This window comes from Cynara cardunculus (genome assembly GCF_001531365.2).
Source record: "Cynara cardunculus var. scolymus isolate 2C chromosome LG 3, CcrdV1, whole genome shotgun sequence".
NCBI lineage: Eukaryota > Viridiplantae > Streptophyta > Magnoliopsida > Asterales > Asteraceae > Cynara > Cynara cardunculus.
This window is the reverse complement of record NC_037530.1, coordinates 33,875,303-33,886,574: the sequence shown is the minus strand read 5'-3', so window position 1 is coordinate 33,886,574 and position 11,272 is coordinate 33,875,303. Positions and strand designations below refer to the sequence as shown.

Genomic DNA, 11,272 nt, shown 5'->3' with positions numbered 1-11,272 from the left:
TGATTATCTTTTTAAATTTTTTATATTTAAAATGAAATGTTTATCATGTGTTTAATTATTTATATATGGAGTTAGTTACATAAATTCAAACATGAAGCTTTAATAAAGTATTAGTTTTTCTTCTTTTAAATGTCTTATTGTAGGCTTTAAAATTGACTTTTTAAAAGTAGGTTTCCAAAATATAAATAAAAGTTTTATTTTGATACGATTTGTTGTTAAAATTAATATATGATTCATATAAATTATAACAATCGTCCCATGTGGTTTCAATAAACTCTACCAATAACCACTCGAATATAGAAATTGCACCTGACTCTCAACTTAATGGATACTTTTAACGGATGTTAGGGGTAGGGACCGTCCACACAACCAAATTCAAATCTCCTTGTTTTTTTTTTTAAATTTTAAAAGCTTAAATCTTTAAAGATTTTATGTACAACTATTTAAATCATTGTAATAGTAATAAATTAACCACCCCCCTCTTCTTTTTATACAACCACTCCTCTTTCCATCCTGCTTCTCTGATCGCCCCTCAAACATTGTATGATTAAAAGAAAACCATGATGCAAGCGAGATTTATTCATGGAAATCGTACGAATGACAAATGGAAGATTATATTTAAGTTGTTGAACAAACATAACCCAAACAATTAAGACAAAACCCAAGATATCTTGTTGTCTACGTAGAAATAGAGATTTGCAATGTTCAAATCGTGGGGTTCAACGGGTGTGTTATTCAGTGTTGAGCCAAAGCATATGGTGAGCTCAAGAATGAAAATGTCACATGCTTTATTGAACAGGATTAGAGCTTCGACATACATCGTGGGAGCATTTTCATAAGGTTTTATGAGCTTCTTTATGTGTGCAAGAGGAAGTTGGTGGCTCTTAAGATCGTTAACTTCTTTGATTTCTTGACTAGTTGACTTTGGTAGTTGCAGGACATTTGAAATTGTTGGTGAGAGGAGGTGCTAGTATGATTGTTGTTATGGTGGGAAAATGGATGGTTGTAGTGTTGCTACTGGCGGTGTTCTCCACTGTTGTGGCTCTCTTCTCTCTTAGAGGGAAGGCAAACAGTGGTTGTGACTGTCAATGGTTGGGGGGGGGGGGGAATGACCGAGAAGAGGGAAAAGGGACAGGGTGAGTTTGTCAAAACCTGTTGGTCCCAAACGGATCTACAAGAGTTTAAATGTAACAGTTTGTAGAAGAGGGGGTGAATACAAACACACATAAATTAAACACTTTTTAAAATCCTTTATTGATAAAGAAGATCAATACATAATTTACAGACTGTTTGCAGAATAAGATAAAGTACAAAAGTTATCTAAAATAATTGAGGAAACACGCAAGATAGATAAAGCAAGAAATGAAAGACTTGCTAAAAGAAGAAACAATAACTTTGCTAAAGGAAAAGCTTAGTTGGTGTTCTTCACTTGAAGTAAATATAACTTTGCAAGGTTGAGAAATTTGTGTTTGTGAATTGTGATGGTGTCTCTTCTTGGGCATATTTTTTTTTCAAGATACTGAGAAGAAGGGGTTTCTCAGCTATTTATACATATTGCATTAAATGCCATTAAATGCAAGTCAGACAGTAAAAGGCACGTGGCAAGCTTCTAGAGGTGAGCTTGTCTTTTGTCTTCAGATATATAGGCTTTTGTCGTATATGAACAGTGGTACTTCACAAAGTAGGTAAGCACGTTTGGAGACAATAGAGTAACTCCGGAAGAGTGCTTTAGTTTGAGATGTATGGGTTTGTCCTTTGTTTGTAGAATGATAAGATAAAAATTAGTCTTGACCAACAAGATTCATTTGATCGTTGACACTAAAATAAACTAAGGTTTCTTCAGTGTATGCTGAATCTTGAGTAGACTTCACAGATTTGTAGATAGACTTGTTATCACTGAAACCGCATCAGATCACTAACTTCTTGTCTTTATCTCCAGCTTTATCTTTGATATCACTGAAGGTTCTTGTGGTGTTTTCTTAAAGAATACTTATCTCTTAAGATATGCAATACTTGTTCAACGATCACTGAACAGACTCAGTGATAATCATTGAAGCTGAATAAAGAGAGTATTTTTCGTTAGATAAAAAAAATTATCATCAAATCACTGAGAGAGATGATCAACAAAACCATAAGGACAATTTGTGTTATTTACTCACAAAACTACATAATTATTTTTATTGAAAGGATATATTTTATTTTGACTTTGATTTGAAAAAATGTGATCATCCCAAAACTTACTATAAATCAACATGATGACATTTTAATATTGTTTTTTAGTCGTTTTAAATATGATTGTCATAATTATTCACGACATACACGAAATTATTCAAACTATAAATAGCCCATTGATGTAGACCAACTTGTATTAAATATTGTAAGTTGGACACTTGGACCGCATGATTATTTTTAACACTAAATCAATATAATTAAGACAAACCATCTTAAAATTTTGTTACTATCATATTTTACCTGAACTTGTTGAAAGTGACGTAAAGTTCTGTTACATTCATATTTAACTGAACTTTCACTAAATGCCAATTGTCTTTTAAAATTGTATAAATGTATTATATTCCTATTATTATTCAGCAAAAAAAAAACATCAATGAGTTGATAGATATGTTACGAAATTTTGTTTATTAAACAAAGTTTTCCAATGAAAATTAGGGATTGTTTGGAAGTTGCTGAATGGTTTAATGATTAAGTGGTCAGAATGATTAAGATGTTCTCATGATATAGTGCAAAATTAAATATAATTGTTTGGTGATTGTTTACAATGAAATTAGGGCGCTTAATGATTAAGGAAGACACATGATACAAAATCATTTAGAGTGTTTTGGAACCATCAAGAGACATACTTTTTTTTGCCAAACAAGATTCATCCGTTAACAATTCAGAGACTGCCTCTTAATGGAACTAGTAAGAGGTAAACAAACAACCCCTTAAAAACATAAACAAACTTGATAAGAATCAAAACACAGTTATATTTTAATCAATATGATGAGACGTATATCCAATTACATTATGTTTGGTAAAGAATAGATATATATATGTAATACATTTAAGCACGATTTTCAAGTCATTGTACAATTTTATGCAATAATTTTTTCTATAAAATAATTGTTATCAATTTTATTATTTTAATATAATTTATATGCAAATAATTACTTATTATTTATTATGCTTTTGTACACTAATTATAGATCACATCACAAAATGGTAAATACCATAAATATCAACTTAATACGCAAAGTTCATTTGCACTACTCTCTAAAAATTCAGGGGGAGCACAGGCTCCTCCTAGTGCTAAAACGTCTCTGAACTTTGCCTACTCTCTAAAAATTCAGGGGGAGCATAGGCTCCTTCTAGCTCTAAAAGTCTCTTTATACATAAAATCAAACGAAATCTTAAATTTAAAAGATAATATGTATTATTGGATTTAACCATCAATTTTCATACCACTACATATTGGATTTTAAAGGAGAAACAAAGGGCATTGAAGGTTAAGGGGGTGTTTGGGATTATTTATTTGAAACAACTTATGCTTTTCTATAAAAGTACTTATTAACTTATTATAAGTCAGAAATGTTTAACTTTTTAAAAAACTGTTTATTACCGGTTTGACACCGGTATAAGTTGTTTATCCAAACACTCAAAAATGCTTATTACCGATGTCATACCGAAATAAGTCAATAAGTTGTTTTTATAAGCAATCCCAAACTAAATGATAAGTAGAATGTGATTATAATGTGCCTAACAATTTGGTATGCATGACATGACTCACCTTGCCATCCAAAAGTAAGAATGTGGTTGTTCAAGGACAACCATCTTAAAGCTTACCAAACTGCCTTTATCAAGTAACAACCCATTTTTTGGCATTATAATATTAAAAATGTTCACTATCATGTATTAAAAAAAATCATAAACATAAAGATGGTGTCTGATTGGTTTGAGCTTAGGCTCTAAAGGTTAAAAGTATCTAGAGGTAGGGGTGCTCAAAAACCCGACCAACCCGACCAAAAACCCAGCACGAAACAACTCAACACGATGTCTAATCGAGTTGTAAAATTTTCAAACCATAGGTACTGGTTGATATAATTTGAACTCAACCCAACCCGATGAACCCGATGTCCTTGTATTTCTTGGATTTAATATGATTGTTGAATTTCTATTAATATATACATTAGACAATTACACTATCACGTACTCTTTTCATATATACATATTTTCAATCCATTCTCTATCTCTAGACTCTATATAACTTATTCGTATATATGTTCAGTAACCGTGAACATAGATATGTAAATTGAGAAAATTAAATGAATGTGATATACGTAAGATTTAAGAAGTATGGATAAGTTGTATCAAATGGTTGATGATGGAAAATAAATTATGAGTAGATAAATAACATAATTAAGGTTAGAAGAATATTTTAATGTATCAAAGTATCAACCCGACCAACCCGTACGGTTTGCGTTAAGATTTTTCAAACTGTAAGCATTGAGTTGGTTGTTCAAATGTTTTCAACCCGATCAACTCACATGAGCAACCCTACCTAGAGTCTCGGGTTCAAATCCAATGAGGAATAAAAATCCTCCTGTGGTCACGAATGTTCAAATACAGTGACTCCGGATTACCCATAAAGCAGGTGGTCGTCATGTGATTAGTCGGCTCACATAACGGGTTGGATATCCAAGTTAATAAAAAAAAAAACTCATGTCAAAATTGATCATATTTAATATGATTTGTAACTTGTTAGATATAAAAGAAAAGCCTAGGTATCATAGTAGAACCATAACTGATATGAATTAAGCAGTTATTAGAAATCATGTTAAATATCTTATTCCAACGAAATATTTTTGGGCCCGAAAACGTATAAAAAAATCCAATATCATCAATTGGAGATTTTTTTAGAGGTGTATGCAACCAAGTTGGTTTGTGATATGGTCAAAAGAATTTGGAAACTTGAAAGGTACGACAATGGAATCATGTGATGAATGGCGGAATTGTCTTGTTGTCGGTTTTAATAACATCCATCATTCTTTTGAATTGTACGAACGCTTGTTTGTTTGACCAATTGAATGTCTTTTTGCCACATGGTTTCCCTCTATTGTCTTTATGATTTGTGTGCACTCAATTGCCATATATTCTAAGAGTAAATAAGATATGGTTTGGTTTGGTTGGATTCATAAAATAAAGAGATATTTTAATCATTACCAACTCGATCTTCGATTTAGTCATTTTTTTGTTTTAAATAGATTAGATTTCTCAATGTCTCGGCTATCTACGAAACGTGAGAAGCAGATGACGGCTGGGTAGCAGAAGTAACTTTTTAATTTATTACGAGACTCGGTTGCTGAAATAATATCTCTCCCCCAAAAAGCTTGTTCATTGTCTAACCAAATCAAATTCTCTCTCGATACGTTAGTTTCACCCGAGCTTCATCTTGGTCAAATACGGATGCACCTAATACATCGATACTCATTTCCCAGTGCCAGAAGGTGGAGGAAGTTGGTGACCTGATGACAGGGAAGCCGTCAACCGAAGCCTTGGTGAACTATCTTTTAGTAATTTCAAAAAGCTCGGGAACAAATACGGGTTCTGTCAAGTTAGCTATATGTTGTGTATTATCGACGATTTCTACGTAAGACGGTAAGATGATATCTTGAGCATGCCCATTGGCCCATTACTTCCAATTCTTTGGTGGGTTCAATGCTTGTACCTATCACAATATCAAATTACCCTATGGTTAAACTTATCCAATTAAAACCGACCAATCCAATTAGAAACAGTCTATCATAATTGGATATTCAATTGTAATTGGATCGAATAGAATTGAAAATTTCAACCTCCAAATTGGATGAGTGGGTTCTGAGATGACAGTCCAAAACCAGACCATCATCCAATTAAGCATCTGATTACCATCCAATTATCCATCCAACTATAATCCAATTAATTTGTTTATAATTTGCTTAAATCAGAATTTGTTTTGTGTTGATTTTTGAATTTTTATCCTCAATTGTGTTGGTTTTAACACATATTAAAAGCGATTAATCAATTTGTTTCAATATTAGAAAATTGGATTGAATTAACACATTGAATGGATCCAATCCAATTAATATTGGTTGGATCCAATTCGATCCAACAGATATCCAATAAGAATATCTAAGGATGGAACCAACCAATTTAATTATCCAAAAAAGGCCTAGTTAGGCGTGGGAATGGGCCCCGACCTGTCGGGGAACCCGGTCCACCCGCCCCGGTCGGGGACGGGGATTCCCCACTAAATCGGGGATGGGGATCCCCGTTTGTCTCAAACGGGGCCGGCGTGCCCGTTATATATACATATATATTAATTAATAAATTATATATATATACACACACACATATATATTATTTATTTTAACTAAAACGGTAATTAATAATTTTCTATTTCCTAACTAGGTTTATAATCTAAAATTGTTACTTTTGGATGTTAATATATAATATTTTGGATTTCAAGTCAAAATACAATTATTCGACAAGTTTTATATATTACTCGATATGGTTTAATATTACTCAATATCTTTTGGTACATGTGAGTATAAGCTTTTTTGGATTAAATTGATTTTCTTTTGAAGTTATTAGTTTTTATATGATGTTGTGGTTTTTTTGTATTAAATTAAATTCATTTTGGTTTTAGGTTTATTGAAAATGTTTGAGATTTAAACATGTATGATCTCTCACATATTTAATTCAAAATAACTTATATAAACGGAAAAAAAATCTCCGTTTCCCCATTGAGGATCCCCGTTCCCCGTTGGGGACGAGGATGAAGATGTGATTATAATCCTCGGTGGAAATGGGGACAGAGATAGATATAAGTAATCGGGGACGGGGATTGAAGTCCCCGCCCCATTTCCATGCCTAGGCCTAGTTCTTGCCATCCGGCTGGTGTCAAACCCATGTTACAATCTTTGACCTTTTGACTATAATATCTTTTATGGAACCTTGGTTGTTTCTTTAAGGTACATTTGATACACTGATCATAACATGATAACACATTAACAAAACAATGACATGAATTATGTGAAACAGAAAAAAAAAAAAAAAACAGAGTGAAAAAGACATGTTCCACCCCAATCCCATGGAAAAAGATAGAACTAATATTTTCCAATATACTTTTATAAAAAATATTGATTTTTAATAGATTACATGAAGTAATCAAAATATAGAAAAGATATAAACAACTCATTAGAGGTTAATTGGTCATTTTACCAGTCCAGTCATGTCATACTAAACATTGAACAACTGTCCTGTCTTGTCCGGTTCTTCATCTTCTGTCTGGGCATGATACACACCCTTAAGCAACTTGGCTAAGCTTCAAGAGTTTCATTTAGTCGTAATCATATCAGTGGCCAAATTTAGGTTTTAGGATTATCGATTACAAACCCTCTTGCACAAACAAACATGCAACAGGTTGGTTGGTCACATGACTTTCAACCTGTACAGGGGAAGAGACTCCAGTGACCAAACTTTCATACCCTTAATATGTGCCATTATGTCCTATCCCAAAAGTAAAGCCATTTTGTTGGTGATTGGAGCAAGGCAAATTGATGATATGGATGTTCCTAAAGTTCATATTGTGATAGTCGTTGGACGAGTAGCTAAAATAAGAGGAAAAACTATTGAAGTATAGAGTAGGATCAACGGTATGATGACTCGAGGGAGATTCGAAATAAAGGTTGAATTTAGCTCTCTTAGCTTCAACCTCCATCTTTCTCTTCTTCAGTCTCTCCTTCTTATGGGCATTCTGGTGACCTCCCAAAGCCTGTGAATTCACAAACTTCTTACAACAAAAGGAGCATTTGTATTTCTTGGGATTTGAAGAAATAAAACCCCTTTTTTCATCGACGGTGTCACCAACACAAGAACTTTCACGTCCATCTTCAGGACCTTTGGCACAAGGATCGATCAGAAAACCAAAGAGTTTTAGCTTTCTATCCCTAACAATTCCAAGTGATTCATAGTCAGAGGTAATGGCTTCCATTATTTGAGATGAGAAATACAGCACACATCCTACTATTTATAGGAAGTACATTACAAGCACACAGATTTTAATGAATGGCATGGAGGATATCTAATGCACCACAGTGAGGACTAAAAAATTCTACAAGTTGCATTAATATAAGATTAAGATGTCATAAAGTTGAGATATACTTGTCCACTCTTGTTACCAAGATTTTGCTCAACTTTCAAAAAGGATCCAAGCCTATTAATATCTGGAAATAGGCACACCCAAAATGCAACAAGGAGATCAATGAAGGGTCAAAATTCCACCCATCAGGATGGCACTGGGATATTTAATAAATCCCACCTAGGAGTCTCAAAAGTTGCATTTTGATTCGGAGATCATATAAGGAACTCTGTGTTTTAATATTCCACACACAATCGATAGTGCTCTCAACTTGACATTTATGGAAACAATAATTGAACATAATCTTGCCAAATATATTAAAGTAAGAAGTGGAAGATGATGTTTTTGTATCAACTAACAAGGTTCTTTCATGAATACAGGGATGCCTCCATATAGGCCACTAAGTAAAAGAAAATTCTTAATTCTTGAAACAATAAGCTTAACCTAAAAGGGAGCAGAACCTTTATGATGGACCAGCTTTCCAACTGGATAATTGGCAACTTTAATTGAACTTTTTTGGGGAATATCCGTAAGCTATTGGACATTGTTTACTGATGATCAAGATTAACCAAATTTGATACGGTGCACTTTAATCATCCCCATGTGTTGATCTTATCCACTAATGCAGTATACAAGTTCTTGTTACCAAGGGAAACATATACACACACATTAACATGTGTTCCTAAATCCTAAGTAGATATGATTCTATATTACATATGAGAGTCGGATTGGATAAATATTATACATTCAAAAGTGTTTTGTTTCATATATAATAGTGAGCATAAAGATCAACCAAAGATGTTCCAAACTCATCCAAAAAACTCTACCTTCAATCTTCTGTACACTTCAGCAAAGTGAGATGAATATTTTCAGAAAGATAAAAAGGATGTGCAGCGAAAATTAACTTTTTCTTAAGTAGTTAAGTAAGGGGCATGAGTCACTTTCCTTCTTTTGCTGGTTACCTTCTGTCCTTGTGCATGCTCGGCAGACCTTACCATGGGTGAACAAAAGACAATTTAGGTCAAATTTCAGTTCATTTGGTATCCTTGTGTTGAGATGAAGATATGTCCTCTTAGTGTCTGCCTCTATGGGCACCCAACCAATTGCCTTTGCAATCTGAAAAATCTGTAGAGATGTCCCAAAGTCAGCTAAAAACCCAATTGCCATGCTTCTTTGAAATAGTTGAATCAACGTACATGTGTATCTACTGGGAAATCATCTTGCTGAAGATTAAACATCAATACACATGCCACCTGCAATTCATTTAAAATTATAAAACTTCTTTGACCAATTGGGGATTATGATCTGGTACATGATGATCGACTTTCTCAGCCACTTCAATTAGACCGCTAACCACACTCGATAATAATTTCTATATAAAAATCAATTATGCAAACTACTAAGCAGCTGCCTCACGATGAAGGTCCATATCAAAACTAAATTTCTAATTCTCATGATTTTAGTCCTCATTAAGTTGGAAATTTCAATTCATTAGGATGTTAAAATGAACCTAAGATAACATAAGGTATTATAGTTGTTATTTTAGCAATATTCTAGCTACGTCTACAGAGTGTTGTTAAAGTTTAGAATGTTATGAGGTCCTAAAGTTGAGCTTCCTGCGATCTATAATGATTTTTGAATAATAGCAATAAAATCAGAAGATACCGTTTTAGGCCCGATCCCCTTGAATCGAGAGAGTTCCATCTTTATTTCATCAACTGACAAGTCCCGCAGGTACTCCAAGCATAACTTCCCTCTCTTCTCAAACAGGCAATTCAACATATTCTTTATACAAGAAGCCTTTGTTGGGGCTAACCCTCCACATCTTATAGCATTCTCAATGCACTTCGAATCAGCAGCAAGAACCTAAGGCATTTACACAATAATTACTCCAGAGAAACAAATATCGTGTATAAACTCAGCATACAAAAGCCCAATATCCAAAAAAGTAGCAATGATTCTATCAAAAATTGTGAGAAAAAGAACTTGCTCCTTCCATTAAGAGGGAATGCTTTGAAATTTGAGGTTTAACGGGCTAACAAATTTAACTTCAAAAGAGATATGGATTCTAAAATTCTCAAGATCAATTGATAACTACATTAGCTTTACGTCAAGCAATAACAGTAGGAAAATAGATGGCGTTCAAATTGTAACAAAATCCACACCAGCTTTGCATTTGAAAGTAATCTTGTTTGATTGTATAAATCAATTTGCATGCTCAAAATTGTGCAATTTGGAGTTCCGGCATTAACCCTAAGTTAAACAATAGCAAAATTGCCTAACATATAGGTCTAGTTTTAATAATCGCTTGACCAATCTAATGAGTAATGACATGTACAGCCATAGTTTGGTTAGGGTTTTGAGAGAAACTAACATCCTCCCATGTGCTGAAAGCAGATTTGAGTGAAGAAAATGCCCTTTGAGAGTTCGCATCAGTAGTATTTTGCGACAATATCGTGCTCACTAGCCCGTCCAAAACGCTTTCCGCCGGAGAAACCACCGTTGCCGTCGGAGGAGATGTCGTGGATCCATATTCATCCTCGCTTGAAAGACGGTTTAATCTTTGTTCGCGGTATTTGGCGAACTGTGAGGGGAATCCATGGAAGGCTAAGAGATCGTCTCGAACGGCTCGGCATTCTTCAGACGTAGGTGGTAGGTGGTTGGGATAAGGGTCATTGACGGTGAGATTGATTCCGGTGGCATTTCTGACCAACTTTGACGGCGAGCATTTGAGTTCCGCCAGCTTCCTCTTACGTCCTTCCTGTTTCCTCATTATCGGGCCGGCTAAATCAAGCTGAAAATGGGAATTAGACGCCTTAATTTATCGGCTCGGTTCATCCCTTTCTTTGCAATTTTATATATTTTATTTTTATAAAAATAAACTTAATACCAATTATATATTTTTTTTTATATCCAACACGCTATGCGAGCCGACTAATCTTAGGACGGCCACCTGTTTTGTAGATAGCCTGGAGTTACCGCATTTGAACCTCCGTGGCCATAAATGGATTTTTATTCCTACTTGGACTTGAACCTGAGACCTCCTAATACTTTTGACCTTTGGAGCCAAACTCAAACCAATCAGACACCACTCTT

General features: G+C 34.1%; 1 protein-coding gene across 1 annotated transcript; it reads right to left on the bottom strand.

The window, feature by feature from the left end:
- Positions 1-8,990: 8,990 nt before the first annotated feature.
- LOC112510034 (putative DNA glycosylase At3g47830) lies at positions 8,991-10,961 on the bottom strand. The gene is made up of 4 exons (XM_025115293.1): positions 10,551-10,961; positions 9,842-10,042; positions 9,373-9,429; positions 8,991-9,301 (listed from the first exon to the last, which is right to left on the bottom strand). Exons 1-4 carry the CDS (start codon positions 10,947-10,949, stop codon positions 9,077-9,079), a joined length of 882 nt encoding a protein of 293 aa, XP_024971061.1. The 5' UTR covers positions 10,950-10,961; the 3' UTR covers positions 8,991-9,076.
- Between the last annotated feature and the right edge of the window lie 311 nt (positions 10,962-11,272).